Genomic DNA, 19,343 nt, shown 5'->3' on the forward strand with positions numbered 1-19,343 from the left:
AGACCTTTATTTCTCCTTCATTTATAAATCAGAGCTTTGCTGTGTACAGTATTCTGCACTGACAGATTTTTATTCTTTTAGGATTTGGACTATGTCTCTCCATTCTCTCCTAGCATATAGAGTTTCTTTTTTTATTTTTTAACTTTTATTTAATGAATATAAATTTCCAAAGTACAGCTTATGGATTACAATGGCTTCCCCCCCATAACATTCCTCCCACCCGCAACCCTCCCCTTTCACACTCCCTCTCCCCTTCCATTCACATCAAGATTCATTTTCGATTCTCTTTATATACAGAAGATCAGTTTAGCATACATTAAGTAAAGATTTCAACAATTTGCTCACACACAGAAACATAAAGTGAAAAATACTCTTTGAGTACTAGTTATAGCATTAAATCTCAATGTGCAGCACACTAAGGCCAAAGATCCTACATGAGGAGTAAGTGCACAGTGACTCCTATTGTTGACTTAACAAATTGACACTCTTGTTTATGGCCTCAGTAATCACCCTAGGCCCTTGTCATGAGCTGCCAAGGCTATGGAATCCCCCTGAGTTCACTGACTCTGATCATATTTAGACAAGGCCATGGTCAAAGTGGAAGTTCTCTCCTCCCTTCAGAGAAAGGTATCTCCTTCTTTGATGACCCGTTCTTTCCACTGGGATCCCACTCGCGGAGATCTTCCATTTATGTTATCTTCTTTCCCCCAGAGTGTCTTGGCTTTCCATGCCTGAAATACTCTCATGGGCTTTTCAGCCGGATCCGCATGCCTTTCCAAATTCCTAACAGGGATCACTTTTCAGTTAAAATTTAAACAACTAAGAATAATTGTGTGTTAATTACAGAGTTCAACCAATGGCACTAGAATGAAAAAAATACTAAAATGGATACAGTATTACATTGTACTTCAACCGTCAGGACAAGAGCTGATCAGGTCACTGTTTCTCATAGTGTCCATTTCACTTCAACAGGTTCCCCTTTGGTGCTCAGTTAGTTGTCGCCGATCAGAGAGAACATAGGATATTTGTCCCTTTGGGACTGGCTTATTTCACTCAGCATGATGTTTTCCAAATTCCTCCATCTTGTTGCAAATGACCGGGTTTCGTTGTTTTTGACTGCTGTATAGTATTCTATAGAGTGCATGTCCCATAATTTCTTTATCCAGTCTACTCTTGATGGGCATTTGGGTTGGTTCCAGGTCTTAGCTATTGTGAATTGAGCTGCAATATACATTAAGGTGCAGACAGCTAGTTTGTTTGCCAATTTCATTTCCTTTGGGTAAATTCCAAGGAATGGGATGGCTGGGTTGAATGGTAGGGTTATATTCAGGTTTCTGAGGACTCTCCAGACTGACTTCCATAGTGGCTTTACAAGTCTACCTTCCCACCAACAGTGGGTTAGTGTCCCTTTTTCCCCACATGCTCTCCAGCATCTACTGTTGGTAGATTTCTGAATGTGAGCCATTCTAACTGGGGTGAGGTGAAACCTCATTGTGCTTTTGATTTGCATTTCCCTGATTGCTAGTGATCCTGAACATTTTTTCATGTGCCTGTTGACCATTTGGATTTCCTCTTTTGAAAAATGTCTATTGAGTTCCTTGGCCCATCTCTTAAGTGTGATGTTTGTTTTGATGTTGTGGAGATTCTTGATTTTTCTAGATTCTTGTTATCAACCCTTTATCAGTTGCATACTTTGCATATATATTTTCCCATTCTGTTGGTTGCCTCTTCACTTTCCTGACTGTGTTTTGCAGTACAGAAACTTCTCAATTTGATGCATTCCCAAATGATAATTTTGGCTTTGACTGCCGGTGCTTCTGGGGTGTTTTCCAAGAAGTCATTACCTGTGCCAATATCTTGCAGGGTTTTTCCAATGTTCTCTAATAATTTGATGGTGTCAGGTCGTAGATTTCAGTCTTTAATCCATGTGAGTGAATTTTTGTGTAAGGTGAAAGGTAGGGGTCTTGCTTCATGATTCTGCACGTGGAAATCCAATTTTCCCAGCACCATTTATTGAATAGACTGTCCTTACTCCAGGGATTGGTTTTGGATCCTTGATCAAATATGAGTTGGCTGTAGATGATTAGATTGATTTCTGGTGTTTCAATTCAGTTCCATTGGTCAATCCATCTGTTTCTGTACCAGTACCATGCTGTTTTCATTACAACTGCCCTGTAGTATGTCCTGAAATCTGGTATTGTGATGCCTCCAGCTTTGTTTTTGTTGTACAAGATTGCTTTAGCTATTCGAGATCTCCTGTGTCTCCATATGAATTTCAGCATCATTTTTCCAGATCGGAGAAGAAGGTCTTTGGTATCTTGATTGGTATTGCATTGAATCTATAAATTGCTTTTGGGAGAATGAACATTTTGATGATATTGATTCTTCCAATCCATGAGCATGGAAGATTTTTGCATTTCTTGGTATCCTCTTCTATTTCTTCCTTTAAGGTTTTGTAATTTTCATCGTAGAGATCCTTAAAGTCCTTGGTTAAGTTTATTCCAAGGCTTTTGATTGTTTTTGTAGCTATTGTGAATGGGATTGATCTTAGAAGTTCTTTCTCAGCCGTGGCATTGCCTGTGTATATAAAGGCTGTTGATTTTTGTGCATTGATTTTATACCCTGCTACTTTGCCAAAATCTTCTATGAGTTCCAATAATCACTCACTAGAGTTCTTTGGGTCCCCTAAATAAAGAATCATATCATCTGCAAAGAGGGATAGTTTGAGTTCTTCCTTCCCAATTTGTATCCCTTTAATTTCTTTTTCTTGCCTAATAGCTCTGGCTAGAACTTCCAGAACTATATTGAATAGCAGTGGTGAGAGTGGGCATCCCTGTCTGGTACCAGATCTCAGTGGAAATGCTTCCAACTTTTCCCCATTCAATAGGATATTGGCTGTGGGTTTTTCATAAATTGCTTTGATTGTATTGAGGAATGTTCCTTCCAAACCCAGTTTGCTTAGAGTTTTCATCATGAACGGGTGTTGTATTTTATCAAATGCTTTCTCGGCGTCTATTTAGATAATCATATGGTTTTTCTTCTGCAGTCTGTTAATGTGGTGTATCACATTGATGGTCTTGCGCACATTATACCATCCCTGCATACCAGGGTTAAATCCCACTTGGTCTGGGTGGATGATCTTTCTGATGTGTTGTTGCATTCTATTGGCCAGAATTTTATTGAGGATTTTTGCATCTATGTTCATCAGGGATATTGGTCTGTAGTTCTCTTTCAATGCTGCATCTTTTTCCGGTTTAGGAATTAAGTTGATGCTGGATTCATAGAAAGAATTCCGGAGGACTCCATCTTTTTTGATTGTTCTGAATAGTTTGAGAAGAATTGGAGTCAGTTCTTCTTTAAATGTCTGGTAGAATTCAGCAGTGAATCCATCTGGTCCTGGGCTTTTCTTTGTTGGGAGGGCCTTTATTATTGTTTCAATGTCTGTCTCAGTTATGGGTCTGTTTAGGTTTTTAATGTCTTCCTGGTTCAATGTAGGTAGTTCCAGGAATGTATCCATTTCTGATAGGTTTCCCTGTTTGCTGGCATACAAGTCCTTGTAGTAATTTCTGATGATTCTTTTTATTTCTGTGGTGTCTGTTGTTACGTTTACTTTTTCATCTCTGATTTTATTGATTTGGGTCTTTTCTCTTCTTTTCTTAGTTAGTTGGGCCAATGGGGTGTCAATTTTGTTTGTTTCTTTTTTTTTTTTTTTTTTCAAAAAACCAGCTTCTCGCTTGGCTGATTTTTTGTAATGTTTTTTTGGATTCAATCCTGTTGATTTCTTCTCTGATTTTATTTATTTCTCCTCTGCTACTAGATTTGGGTCTGGTTTGCTGTAGGTTTTCTAGATCCTTGAGGTGAATTGAAAGCTCATCTATTTGGTGCCTTTCCAATTTCTTGATGTAGGCACCTATTGATATAAACTTTCCTCTTAGCACTGCTTTTGCTGCGTCCCATAAGTTTTGGTATGTTGTGTTGTTATCCTCATTTACTTCCAGAAAATTGTTGATTTCTCTTTTAATTTCTTCTCTGACCCATTGTTCATTCAGGAGCATGTTGTTCAATCTCCTTGTGTTTGCGTATGCTCTAGGGATTCCTGAGTTGCTAATTTCCAACTTCATTCCTTTATGGTCTGAGAAGCTGCATGGTATGATTCTAATTCTTTTGAATTTGCTAAGACTTGCTTTATGGCCTAGTATGTGGTCATTCCTAGAGAAGGTTCCATGTACTGCTGAGAAGAATGTAAAATCTTTAGCTGTAGAATTGAAAGTTCTGTAGATATCTGTTAGATCCATTTGGGCTATAGTGTCATTTAAATCTACTGTATCCTTGTTGATCTTCTGTCCAGTTGATCTGTCTATTTCTGAGAGTGGAGTATTGAAGTCCCCCAGTACTATTGTATTGGGGTCTAAGTCTCCCTTTAAGTCCCTTAACAAATCTTTTAGATAAACCAGTGCCCTGTAGTTAGGTGCATATACATTGATAATTGTTATATCTTCCTGTTGAATTGATCCCTTAATCATGATATAGTGTCCCTCTTTGTCTCTCTTAACAGTTTTTGTGGTAAAGTTTATGTTGTCCGATATTAAGATGGCTACGCCCGCTCTTTTTTCATTTCTGTTGGCATGGTATATCTTTTTCCAGCCTTTCACTTTCAGTCTGTATGGATCTATGTTGGAAAGATGTGTTTCTTGTAAGCAGCAAATAGATCGGTTTTGTTCCTTAACCCAATCAGCCAATCGGTGTCTTTTAACTGGACAGTTCAGGCCATTCACGTTCAATGTGACTAATGATAAGTGGTAACTTTGCCCTGCCATTTGCCAAAGATAAGTTCTAATATATGCTTTGAATTCCCTGTGATCTTTTGCTGTGAGCTTTCCTTCCTTTACCTTCTTTCATATTGATGACCGTGTTTCTGTGTTTCTGTGTGTAACACATCTTTAAGCATCTTTTGCAGGGCTGGACAAGTGCCAACAAATTCTTTCAATTTCTGTTTGCTATGAAAAGTCTTTATTTCACTTTCATTCACAAATGATAGCTTTACAGGATATAATATTCTGGGCTGGCAGTTGTTCTCTCTTAGTACCTGGGCTATATCTCACCATTCCCTCCTAGCTTGTAGAGTTTCTGATGAGAAGTCAGCTGTGAGTCTGATTGGAGATCCTCTGAGAGTAATCTGACGTTTCTCTCACACATTTTAGGATCTTTTCTTTATGTTTCACTGTGGTGAGTTTAATTACAACGTGTCATGGTGAGGATCTCTTTTGGTCATGTTTACTAGGGGTCTATGAGCTTCCTGTACTAGGATGTCTCTGTGCTTCTCCAAACCCAGAGAGTGAGTTCTCTGCTAGTATCTCACTAAAAAGGCCTTCTAATCCTTTCTCTCCGTGCCTTCAGGAACTCCTAGAACCTGAATGTTGGTTTTTTTGATAGTATCCTATAGATTACCAACAATATTTTTTAGGTTTCTGATTACCTCTTCTTTTCTTTGGTTTGACTGACTACTTTCCTGTTCTCTGTCTTCTACATCCAATATTCTGTCTTCCGCTTCACTGATTCTGTTTTTAAGGCTCTCTAATGTGTTTGTCATTTGATCTATTTAATTCTTCATTTCTTTTTTATTTCTCTTCGATATCACAGTTTCATGTTCTACTAGATTCTTCATTTCATTTGATTTCTCCTTAAGATTTCATTTTCATGAGAGATATTTTCTATCCTGTCCATTAAGTATTTCTGTAGTTCAAGAATTTGTTTTTTGAGAACTTCTAGATGTTCTTATCATAATTTTTTTGAAATCTGTATCTTGCCTTTTTTTCTATCTCATCATCTTCATAATCTTGGCTTGGGTGTCTTGTTCATTTTGGGGTGTCATAATGTCTTCCTTGTTCTTGTTTCCTTGGTTTCTGCATTTCTTGCTTAGCATTGTTGAGATATTTGGTTTCTTCTCCTTTTTTTTCCCTCACTGTGGTGTTTTGTCTCATTATACTATGACTCTATATTAAGTGAACTGTCTGCTTTTGATGGATCCTTAGAGGCTTGTGATGGGTGTGGCCAGCGAGCTCTGTTTGGTTCTTCAGGGTTAAGGGTGTGACAAAGGTGACACACCCAGATTAGGCATGGTAAATCTTCTCTCTCTCTTTATCTCTCTCTCACTCTCTATTTTTTTTTCTTTATTCAGAAGGGAAGTAATTCCGCATAGCTGAGTGGAGTTGAAGGCAGTAGTGTCTGAGCTCTGACCCATTCGGGTATAATATTCATCTGCTCTGTCCCAAGGACCACACAAAGGATCTGTGCAGACCTCAGTGGAAGCTCAAATTCCCCTGCAATCTCCCACCAGGTTTCCAAAGTTACCAATTTTGTAGCATCTCCCGAGAGCACTCATGTCTCAGGTACTCCGTGAGTTCTCTCACACACCCTCAGTCCTTCTTTTTTCATAGTCTCAGTCACAACCTCCACACATTCACTGGGTCCCAACATCCTGTTATTTCTCCCCACTAGAGCCAGGTTTTCCTGCTTGGCTGATGGCGGAGCAGCCCTGAGGTGGTGCAGCTTTACATATGTCCAAAATCGTGCCTGCTCTTTGTCTTGCTCGCCTTTGTAAGGTGAGTGGAGAGAGAATGGTTTCCGTACCCGTCCCTTTTATTTATTTTTTTATTTTTTATTTTTCTCTCTCCTCTAGTTAGCCTGGTGAACTTTCTCCCACAGGGCTTCAAGCCTTGTTCCCTCTAGGCTCTTCTTGCTTCTTTCCCACCAGTGTCTCAGGCTATTGAGGTTTCACCTCACCTCCCTTTCCAGCACTGGTGCGTAGATTTGGCAGCTGGGGTCCCGAGCCATGGGTGCCCGTTCCCTCCACGTAGGTCCACCATGTCCCACTAGTTCTGGCAGAGATTCCTATACAGTTTTTTCCCTGAACCTGCGGTATCTCCACTTTTATTAAACTGTCTTTCCCGGACTATCAGTGTGCTCCCTCCCTCTCCTGCCATCTTGGAACTCCTCTCTATATAATCTTCCTCATTTTTTCTTTATACAGTCTTCTGTTGATGGGCATTTAGGTTGATTCCATGTCTTAACTATTGTGAATTGAGCTGCAATAAACATTGAGGTGCACACAACTCTTTTCTTTCCCAATTTAATTTCCTTTGGGTAAATTACAAGTAGTGGGATGGCTGGGTTATAAGGCAGGATTATATTCAGGTTTCTGAAGAATCTCCAAACTGACTTCCATAGTGGCTTTACCAGTTTGCATTCCCACCAACAGTGGGTTAGTGTCCCTTTTTCCTAACATCCTTGCCAGCATCTGTTGTTAGTGGATTTCTGTATGTGAGCCATTAACACCGGGGTGAGGTGAAAACTCATTGTGGTTTTGATTTAAAGTTTTATATAAATGTTGTGATTTATTTCCAAATATCTAAGAACAATCTGGTTGTTGTTCATTTTTTTAGATCTATTACTCTATACTTGACTCTGGGTTATTGTCCTTCAATTTAATAACCCAAAATATATTCTATTTTGACAAATACAAACATTTTAAAATACATATTTTCTACAGTTACTTTTGTAGTGTTCTATATAATACAATTCATTCAAGTGGACAAAGATGTTGTATAAGACACTGCTCTATGTCATCATGTTGGGATTTCTTTCCACACCTCTGGTCTGTGGTCCAGGTTTCTACATTCTACATACTCATTCAGGTAAAAGGGAAGAGCTAATGGGAAACAAATAACTGACTGGTGTTAAATAAAGGATCTCAGGTATAGTAGGTGATCAAAGCAGATTCCTACCCTGGACACTTTTATATAGATTCTTTGGAGGCCTCAAAATGCCTTTTAGCCTCTCTCTGCATTTCCTGTGATATAGGAAATGTATTTTCCTCTGACTGCTGCAAATACCTATCTCTCTAGGCCCTGTGAATTTGGCAGGGTGTTATGTACATTAGTTGGCCCACCCTAACCCTTTTTTCTTCTTCCTTCTTCGCACACAGGAATTCAAATGACTCCCAGTCAGTTCTCTTCCAGAGCCCTTACTGATCTATGAGTAAATCCATATATCCTTGAAATATATTACTAAAAATATACTAAGCTGCCACACTCCTTGTCTCAATTCTGTTGCTTAAGGTTCATAGTTCATCATTTATAGCTCTTAGATTGCTTAAAACTGTCAGGTCTCTATATGCTTCAATCAGAAAACACATGGAAAGTTCTTACCTGTAAGAGTTCTTGCAGCCTCACACATAAGGATTAAGGTGAAGAAGGGGTCCATATTGGGAAGCAGAGAAGAGAATCTCACAGAATGTCAAACCTTGGCAGAAATAAATAAATAAATACTCCCTAGTTTCCAACATATAACTGTACATCAGGTGAATTCTTTGTAATGTCCAGTTAGTGATGAACTCGGATTTCATATTACTTTTTCTGTATGAGGGTTTTAATATCTTCTACTGAAGTATGTGTACATTTGTACACCCACCTGTGCCCTTAGAAAATCTGCAATAAACATCGCATTCTCCAAAATAATTTAATATTTAAATCATTGCCTTAAGAAGAAATATGCTATGAAGCAGGACAAAATTTCATCTGTAACATTGACTTCAGCTACCTGGACAATATTTTCATCAATTATAGGACTTGCCTTCAAAATTGTAAATGACAGTTTTTAGACTCTAAGCCTATTAAATTTGTCTTTATTCCTTTATTCACTTCAGGCTTGGAGGCACTGTGCCCTTTTACGGCTTGATACTCAACCTACAGGAACTGGGGAGCAGTATCTTCATGTTCCAGATCCTCTTTGGAGCTGTCACATTCATATCAAGATGTATTATCCTTTTGATAATGAAATACATGGATCGTCGGATCAGTCAGTCGTTGTTTTCCTTACTGGCAGGACTTTGCATTCTGGTCAACACCTTTTTGTTCAAAGGTGAGAGATGCAGGAGTTTGGGGGAAGGAATTAGCTTCCCTCAGTCCTCAGGAATTATGTGGGTTTATATGGGTCTTTAGTTTAGTATGCCAAAGAATGCCATTGGCTTTGAGAACTGAAGGTTTGCCTGAAGTTATTAAGATGGTTTGAAACTTATCCTGGTAACTAGTTGTTGGCATGTCTTAGGCTCCAATGTGTCTGCAAGAGGTGACTCAGATACACAGGTGTCTTTATGACAAGCAGGATGAACCTGGACACCAGTACCGACTACACAGAACACCTCTCTACCAGTTATAGCACAGACTGTTGGCTAATCATGCTTTTTTTTTGACAGGCAGAGTGGACAGTGAGAGAGAGAAAGACAGAGAGAAAGGTCTTCCTTTTGCCATTGGTTCACCCTTCAATGGCCGCCGCGGCTGGCGCACTGCACTGATCCAAAGGCAGGAGCCAGGTGCTTCTCCTGGTCTCCCATGGGGTGCAAGGCCCAACCACTTGGGCCATCTTCCACTGCACTCCCGGGCCACAGCAGAGAGCTGGCCTGGAAGAGGGGCAACTGGGACAGAATCCGGAGCCCCAACCAGGACTAGAACCTGGTGTGCTGGCGCCACAGGCAGAGGATTAGCCTAGTGAGCTGCGGCACCAGCTAATCATGCTTTAATACAAATGGAAGTGATAGGCCTTGCCGTTGAATACCCAAACACGCACACAGTGCTCTCATCACGTATGTCTGGGACTCTTTCCAGTGTTAAGGCCTTCCTGCCTTGGCATCTCACTCATCTTTTCATATTCACTTTTTTAAAAAAAGTCTGCCATCTGAGTCAACCTAAATGCAAAAGAATTTTAAGAGAAACTCTTTGACTACAGTAAAATAACTGCAGTTATTCAAGAGACTTCTCCAATGTTTAAGGTCCTATTTGATAATTTTCATTGAATTTTATAAGTTTTAATAGTTCCTTTTTGAAAATTTTAGTGTTAATGTTTCCCAGGATGACATTGCATCTTGGGAATATGAGTCCTACTCTTTCCTGAAATATTATTCTAGATCTTGTGTCTCTTCACACTATCCACTCTAAATAAGCACAATCTGTTTGTTACTGCTTGGTAGAATCCCTTCCTACATCAAAAATGGTTGCCCACACTCTTAAGTGTAAACTGTTCAATACTTGATTATTTCCAATTACATGTGATATATGTATATACAGTAAGTACATATGAAATTACCAATGTTATATATAACACATAATAATAAATGGCCTATAATAAGCATACATGCATTTATTCTCTGTAAATACATATATGTCTTACAAAGTGCACAGGAACACTGGAAAAGTAACAATTACTCAAATTTGCAGAAAGACTTTAAGCTATTGATTGAAAAATTTTCACTCTTGTTTAAGCCATGACATTCTGCAGTCTACATTCATCCATGTATGAACCATTCCATAACATCTGGGATGTGCGCTTTGTATGCATTAGATCATATACCAGAACCCCCCACCAACCTTCCAGCAGTATTGTTCCACAGTTATTTGTAGGATTTCTCCATCCAAGGTTTTCTAACTCTCGCTGGTCTTCCTTTCTCCAGAAATGCAGACTCTATGTGTGATTTTAGCCACTTTGGGAATCGGTGCTGTTTCTGCTGCCCTTGCTATTTTCTCAGTCCAGTCTGTAGAACTCATCCCTACTATATGCAGGTACAAGAACCAAGAGGCCATATGTTTGCTTTCCAAGCAGAACTTTTCTGGAACACTTGACAATTATTTTAGTAATAAAATTGAAACTGTTTAGATGTCAGAGGAATAAATGGTGATGCAAATGAAGGCAACAACCAATAATCACAATTATTAAAGCTAACTTTATACCTGAAAATGGACCATGTCCAAAAATGCACCATTTCATTTACCTTAAGAACCACTCTACACAATCATGCTACGTTGATCGCTATTCAATAATGATGAAATTGAGGTTTCAAGCAATTGCCAACATTGTAAAATCAAACAGGGACAAAAAGCAGTAAATCACACTATTAAGGGTTTGCTGTGTTTAATAACTGTTTCAGTATACCCCAAACTGAAAGCAAGATGATAAATAAGATGTTGCATGTGTATATCTACAAAATTTTCTCTGTATTGTTATTTGCACACAAAGGTCAACATTTTCAGGAATCAATAATTTGTTCTCAAGAATTGGAACAGTGCTGGCTCCCCTCTTTATGGCCGTAGTGGTGTATTCTCCCCACCTGCCCTGGATCATGTATGGAGTCTTCCCCATCCTTTGTGGCCTGATTGTCTTCTGCCTTCCGGAAACCAGGAATCAGCCTCTTCCTAACACCATTCAGGATGTGGAAAAGGAGTGAGTAAATCCTGTAGCTGTCAACAGAGTGGGTTGTAGCTGTGTCAATATCACCGTCATGAGGAAAGGAATGACCCTTTAGGGTTTTGTCCACGTGGGCTCAGACCAGGGCTCTTTGTCTCCATGTCCTTGAGTTCAGTGGCAACCTTGCCCCATCCATAGAAACGTCAGATTCTTTGAGAGGTTCTCTAGGTCACAGAGACCGTTCTAGACCAGTAGGGACAGTGATGAAAAGGCCAAAAGTAGTCTCATTATGAATGGTTCACGCTCTCTACCCTTACAAGGATGACACAGTCTTAAGGTTTTCTCATAAATCTACTAAAATTGTAATGCTTCACTCTTATCATGCCGGTTTTATCATCCATCAGCCCAATGAGTGCTTAATAAATGTGGGAAATAAACTGAGTTTGCATAATGGGCATAAACCTGTTTATTGCTGCAGTTAGGTAGAATTATGGGACTAAGTATGGAACAAGCTTCCTTGCAGAGCCACTATGTCTACAGGAAGTTGGTCTGTTGGTATATTTGTGAGACATGCACAGTTATTCTACATATTCTTTGTTTCTTGACTTTGTTTTTGTTGCATTTCTTTTTCCCAGCACAAAATATTCTAGGAGAGTAAAGAATGAAGATACTTTCCTGAAAATAACACAATTTTAAGGCATGCCAAGAATTGATCTGAAGAAGAGCTAAATAAAGAGAAAAAAATAAAGCTTGTTCCTATGTATCTATAAAACCAGTGAAATATGTAATGTGCAAATGGGTGCGTTTTACATTTGTGGACACTAATATATCAATTTTCTCAAAATCATTTATGAGTTTAAGTTATTCCACCAACCAACTGTTTACATGGGGGAGTAGTTTAAAACTAATTCCAACTTCATCCACAACTTATTAACAACCAAGATGATTTATAAAAAGCAGCATTATTCATGTGATCTCGCTATCCCAGTATTGGATATTTGCAAAGGAAATGTAATCACTATGTCAAAGAGATATCTGCAGTCCCATATTTATTGTAACACTATTCATTATAGCTAAGATGTGGAACCAATGTAAATGTCCAATAGATGAATAGATACAGAACAAGTGATATAGATACTGAATATTATTCAGCTGTTAAGAAAAAAGAAAATCCCATCATTTGCAACAAAAGGATGGACCTGGAGGACATTATAATAAGTGAAAAATGCCAAGCATGAAGACAAATGCTGCATGATCTCACTCATAAGTAGAATCTGAAATAAATTGATCTCACAGAAATAGAGCCTAGATAGTGGTTACCAGCGGCTGAGGCAGTGGGATGAGGGATGCAGGTGGGGATGTGAAATTACAGTTATGTAGAAAGAGTAAGTTCCAGAGATCTGTTGTACAACCACGTTATAACAGTTAATAACAATATGTTGTATTCTTAAAGTGATGAGAGTGGACAGTGTTATAACTACAACAATGATAATAACTGTGTGATGTAATGATATGTTGAATAGCCAGATTTAACTATTCGGTTATGCAAATACACATCAAAAATGCATGTTCTGTATAATAAATACATTTTCTCAATGAATTCAAAAGCAAATAAGAAAATTTGAAGACAGGAAAAGGCACATCACTGGGTAAATATGGGTGTGTGTGGTAAAGCATATGATGAATGTTTTAAACTACAGTCATCAGAACAGCAATAGTCATCAGAACAGCAAGGAGAAGTGACCAGCAGTCATGACAATTCCATAAAAATGGCCAGATGTACAAAGAATTTGTGAAATTTTGGCACCAAAAATTACATGTAAGTTGAAAGATTATGAAATGGATACTAGTAATTACTTTTTCAAAATGACTTCACAAACATGATTGCAGTGTCTTCTTTTTGGTGGAAATATTTTTTCCTTTGCATTCCTTCTGGCCCCATATTTTATACAAATGTGAATCATTTTAATTATTATCAATATTGTCAAATATTAAAACACAAATGGTTCAGTAAATTGCTTCAAAATATATGCATGTGCATGTATTTAATTTATTTTTTTGTTTTTTTTAACTTTTATTTAATGAATATAAATTTCCAAAGTACATAATATTGATTACAATGGCTTCCCCCCCATAACATTCCTCCCACCCGCAACCCTCCCCTTATCCACTCCCTCTCCCCTTCCATTCACATCAAGATTCATTTTCGATTCTCTTTATATACAGAAGATCAGCTTAGCATACATTAAGTAAAGATTTCAATGGTTTGCTCCCACACAGAAACATAAAGTGAAAAATACTCTTTGAGTACAGGTTATAGCATTAGATCTCAATGTACAGCACACTAAGGACAAAGATCCTACATGAGGAGTAAGTGCACAGTGACTCCTGTTGTTGATTTAACAAATTGACACTCTTGTTTATGGCATCAGTAATCACCCTAGGCTCTTGTCATGAGTTGCCAAGGCTACGGAAGCCCCCTGAGTTCACTGACTCTGATCATTTTTAGACAAGACTATAGTCAAAGTGGAAGTTCTCTCCTCCCTTCAGAGAAAGGCACCTCCTTCTTTGATGACCCGTTCTTTCCACTGGGATCTCACTCACAGAGGTCTTTCATTTAGGTTTTTTTTTTCCCCCAGAGTGTCTTGGCTTTCCATGCCTGAAATACTCTCATGGGCATTTCAGGCGGATCCGCATGCCTTAAGGGCTGATTATGAGGCCAGAGTGCTATTAGGACATCTGCCATTCTATGGGTCTGCTGTGTATCTCACTTCCCATGTTGCATCATTCTCTTCCTTTTTGATTCTATCAGCTAGTATTTGCAGACACTATTCTTGTTTATGTGATCACTTTGGTTCTTAGTCCTATCATTAGATCAATTGTGAACAGAAATTGATCACTGGGACTAGTGAGATGGCATTGGTACATGCCACCTCGATGGGATTGAATTCGAATATCCCCTGGTATGTTTCTAACTCTACCGTTTGAGGTAAGTCAGCTTGAGCATGTCCCGAATTGCACATCTCTTCCCTCTCTTATTCCCACTCTTATATTTAACAGTGATCACTTTTCAGTTAAGTTTCAGCACTTAAGAAGAATTGTGTATTGATTACAGTATTCAACCAAAAGTATTAAGTAGAACAAACAAAAGAAATACTAAGAGGGATAACATATTAAGCTGCTCATCAACAGTCAGGGTGAGGGCTGATCAAGTTACCGTTTCTCATAATATTCATTTCACTTTAACAGGTTTCCTTTTTGGTGCTCAGTTAGTTGTCACCTATCAAGGAGAACAAGTGGTATTTGTCCCTTTGGGATTGGCTTATTTCACTCAACATAATGTTTTCCAAATTCCTAACAGGGATCACTTTTCAGTTAAAATTTAAACACCTAAGAATAATTGTGTGTTAATTACAGAGTTCAACCAATGGTACTAGAACAAAAAAAATACTAAAATGGATAAAGTATTACATTGTACATCAACCGTCAGGACTAACTGTGCACCAAAGGGGAAACTTGTTGAAGTGAAATGGACACTATGAGAAACAGTGACTTGATCAGCTCATGTATTTAATTTATATCATAAATAAAATTATACTTCTGTACAAAATCTGAAAAGATTGACAATTTTTTGAGTAACACCACAGGAATAATAAAACACCACATGAGTAATAAATTATTAAAAAATTAAAAATTTAGTTGTGATGAAAGAATAATGAAATACCAACTTTCATTTCCCAAAGCAACAATGATTTTTAAAGGAAGCATTCATTCTTGGGATGGATAAGATGCAACGAAACTGAAAGTCAAGTGATACTGAGTGAGGTACAAAATAAAATAGATTTTGAAGCTGCTTAAAAAAATAATACTTTAACTTTAAAAAAGCTTCAACACAGTGTTTAAATTTTGTAAAGTTCTTGTGAATGGCCCTGATCTTGCAAATTTTTCTCAGCCATGGCATTGTTGGTGTACACAAAGGCTACTGATTTTTGAGTTTTGATTTTATGTTCTGCAACTTTATTAATGTCTTCAGGAATCTGTTGGTTCTAATAGTCTCTTAGTGGAGTCTTTTGGTGCCTCTATATCTAGGATTGTGCCATCTGCAAACAGGGATAATTGGTCTTCCACCTTTCCAATTTTTATTGCTTTGATTTTTTGTCTTGACTAATAGCTATGCCTAAAATTTTCAGAAGTATATTGAATAGCAAAACTGAAAGTGCACATTTTTGTCTGGTTCCAGATCTTAGTGGAAATGCTTCCAAACTTGTAAGATCAATGCCATTCATAGTAGCTACAAAACAAAATTTAAATAACTTGGAATAAACTTAACTAAAAATATAAAAGATCTCTACAATGAAAATTATAAAGTATTAAAGAAAGAAATAGAAGAAGACACAAAGAAATGGCAAAATCATCAACGTTTGTGGATTAGAATTAATATCATCAAAATATCCATATTACCAAAAGCAATTTACAGATTCCTCATGATTAAATCAAAATATCGAGGACATTCTTCTCATATCTGGAAAAGTGATACCAAAAATTTATGGGGAAATACAAGAGGCCCTGAAGAGCTAAGGCAATCTTAAACAACAAAATAATGCCTGAGACATCACGATACCAGATTTCAAGACATACTACAGTGCAGTTATCATCAAACATGACAAGGAATTCTGTTGGGAGGTAGATATTAAAAAAATCAAATGAAATATTAGAAATGAAGAATTCAATATGTCAAAAAGTACAGAGGAGACCCTTAACAACAGATTTAGTGAGGCAGGAGAAAGAATATCCATGCTAGAAAACAAATCTTTGAAAATAGAAAAAAAAGGATTAGAAAAACAAATCACGATCAGAGTCAGTGAACTGAGGGGGCTTCCATAGCCTTGGCAGCTCATGACAAGAGCCTAGGCTGATTACTGAGGCCATAAACAAGAGTGTCAATTTGTTAAGTCAACAACAGGAGTCACTGTGCACTTACTCCTCATGTAGGATCTTTGTCCTTAGTGTGCTGTACATTGAGATCTAATGCTATAACTAGTACTCAAACAGTATTTTTCACTTTATGTTTCTGTGTGGGAGCAAACCGTTGAAATCTTTACTTAATGTATGCTAAGCTGATCTTCTGTATATAAAGAGAAACGAAAATGAATCTTGATGTGAATGGAAGGGGAGAGGGAGTGGGAAAGGGGAGGGTTGCGGGTGGGAGGGACGTTATGGGGGGAAGCCATTGTAATCCATAAGCTGTACTTTGGAAATTTATATTCATTAAATAAAAGTTTGAAAGCAAAAAAAAAAATCATGGCATTTGAGAGTTTTGGGATACCATCAAATGACCAAATATACATGAGTTAGGACTTTCTGAAGGCAGGGATGTACAGAATGATTTGAAGACTTACTCAGTGAAGTAATGCCAGAAAATTTTCCTAATTTGGAGAAATATGTGGACATCCAATTACAGGAAGCACATAGAACCACAAGTAAGAATGATCAGAAAAGGTCTTTACCTCAACCCATTACAGTCAAACTTTCATAGGTAAAACACAAAGAAAAGATCCTAAAATGTTCAAGAAAAATTATTTTCAAAGTGTCTTCAACTAGATTGACAGCTGAGTTCTGATCAGAAACCTCATCTGCTACAAGAGAATGAAGAAACTTAGTCCAACTCCTAAAGGAAAGAAACTGTCACACCAGAATACTGTATGCAGTGAAACTCTCATTTGTAAATTAAGGAGAAATAAAGAACTTCCAAAATAAGCAAAAGTTGAAAGAATTTTTCCCCACACTGCCAGCATTACAAATGACACTAAAGGATGTGCTGCAAACATAAACAGAGAAACATTCTCATCATAATGAAAGAACATGAAGTGAGAAAATCTAGTAGAAATACTGTGGAAATCCAACACATACAATAAGAATATTTATGTAGAAATGGCAGGACCAAGCCATTGCTTATCAATAATGATCTGTTATGTGAATGGCCTCAATTTTCCAATTAAAAGACACAGACTGGCTGAATGGACTTAAAAAACAAGACCCTGCTGTATGCTGCTTACAAGAAACACACCTCACCAACAAAGATAGTCACAGACTGAAAGTGAAAGCATGCAAAAAGATATTCCATGCAAACAAAAATCACCAAATGGGCAAGAGTAACCACCTTAATATCAGACAAAATAGATTTTAACACAAAACTCTTCAAAAGATAAAGAACATTACATAATCATCAAGAGAGTAATTCAATGGGAAGGTGGGACTATACTAAATGCATATGCATGGAACACCAGGGTGCCTGATATTTAAACCAAATGTTAGAGGATTTAAAGGGAGACATAGGCCCTAACAGAATAATAGTGGGGGACTTTGGCACCATTTTCATCAGTGGATACATCAACTTTCAGAAAATCAACACACAACAGAGGTAATCTACCAGATGCTAGATCTACTTGATACCTGCAGAACACTTCATCCTGGGGCCAGATGGAGGATGGAAGGTGGGTAGAGCTGCCATGGAGTAGTGAGTAAAGCTGCCATCTGCAATGCCAGGATCCCTTTAGATAGTGGTTCAAGTCCTGGCTGCTCCACTTCTGCTCCAGCTCTCTGATGATATGCCTGGGAAAGCAGTGGAAGGTAGCCCAAGTATCTGAGCACCTACACCCACGTGGGAGACATGGAAGAACCTCCTCCTGGCTTCCAATCAGACCAGCTACAGCTCTTGCATCCATTTGGGAAGTGAACCATTGGATGAAAGATTTCTCTATGTATCACTTCCTCTCTCTATAACTCTGCCTTTCAATTAAATAAAGTAAATATTTCTTTTAAAAAAGAACATTTAACAACACAGCTACAGAATACACTTTATTTTCAATAGTGCATAGAATTTTCTCTAAAGTGGACCATTTTATTTGCCATAAAACATGTCAATAAATTCAAAAAATTAAATCATACCATGTATATTTGCTGGCCACAATGAAATGCAGCTGGAAATTAACAACCTCACAATCTCTAGAAAATATGCAACCACTGGACAATGAACCACATGCTACTTGAATGAGCAGTAGGTCATAGAAGAAAACTAAACAAAATTTAAAATCCTAGAAATAAAGGAAGATGACACCTCAATAAATCAAAAACTGGGATGCAGCAAAAGCAGAGTTCAGATCAAAGTTTATAGCAATTAGTGCCAATTTCAAGAAATTGGAAAGCAATCAAATAGGTCTAACAATGCATCTCAAGGACCCAGAAAAACAGGGACAAATCAAACCCAAAATCAGTAGAATGAAAGAAATAATAATAAGTAAGAATAAATAAAAAAATAAATTAAAATATGAGGGATCTGCAAGAACTGGATATGCCAATTTCAATTACTCTTGGATAGGAAAAGAACAAAGGAAGGACATTTGTAGCGGTCAGGATGATGGAATGTTTGATGAAGAAGTGAAGAAACAAGGAAGACTCTGGGACAAGAGGAAAGAAGACAGAGACGCTGCTGCAGCCAGCCACACAGCACAGCCATTGGCAAGCTGTCAGCTGATCTGGCCAGATCAAGGTAGGAGAAACACTTCTGCAACTACCTGCTCAGTTTTAGCTGAGAGGGACTTCCACAGACCCCCATTGAATTGACTATTTTAGCCTGTGGAGGTTATTGGCTTCTGAGCATCTGCCAGACTTGGAACAGGAATGCCACATTACTTCTCTCCCCTCCCCTATCCCTGAATACCTAAGACCCATCAAGATTAATTCAAGAAAATACATATAGTCTAAAAAGGCCCACAAGAACAATGAGATTGAAGCAGAAATCAAAAGTCTCTGATCATAAAAATTCTGGAACCTGATGGCTTTACTACTAAATTCTATAAGACATTCAAAGAGGAAATAATTCCAATACTCTTCAAACTGTTGCAGAATGCTAAACAAGATGGAATTCTGCCACTCTTTTTTTAACTTTTATTTAATGAATATAAATTTCCAAAGTACAGCTTATGGATTACAATGGCTTCCCCCCCTCCATAACTTCCCTCCCACCAAAATCCTATTAGAACTGATACACAAATACAATAAAGTTATAGGACATAAAATTAACATAAATCAACAGCAATTTTACAAAG

The 19,343-nt window shown here is 37.8% G+C and overlaps 1 protein-coding gene across 1 annotated transcript in view; it reads left to right on the forward strand.

Moving 5' to 3' along the window:
• Positions 1-11,931, forward strand: part of LOC100345278 (steroid transmembrane transporter SLC22A24-like) — a 41,568-nt gene extending 29,637 nt beyond the window's left edge. The window contains 4 exon segments of the mRNA XM_070069363.1: positions 8,705-8,919; positions 10,505-10,613; positions 11,068-11,271; positions 11,871-11,931. Of these exon segments, the coding sequence (XP_069925464.1) occupies positions 8,705-8,919; positions 10,505-10,613; positions 11,068-11,271; positions 11,871-11,931 (589 nt within the window).
• The last annotated feature ends 7,412 nt before the right edge of the window (positions 11,932-19,343 follow it).

The sequence above is a fragment of the Oryctolagus cuniculus genome, chromosome 1 (genome assembly GCF_964237555.1).
Source record: "Oryctolagus cuniculus chromosome 1, mOryCun1.1, whole genome shotgun sequence".
Classification (NCBI taxonomy): domain Eukaryota; kingdom Metazoa; phylum Chordata; class Mammalia; order Lagomorpha; family Leporidae; genus Oryctolagus; species Oryctolagus cuniculus.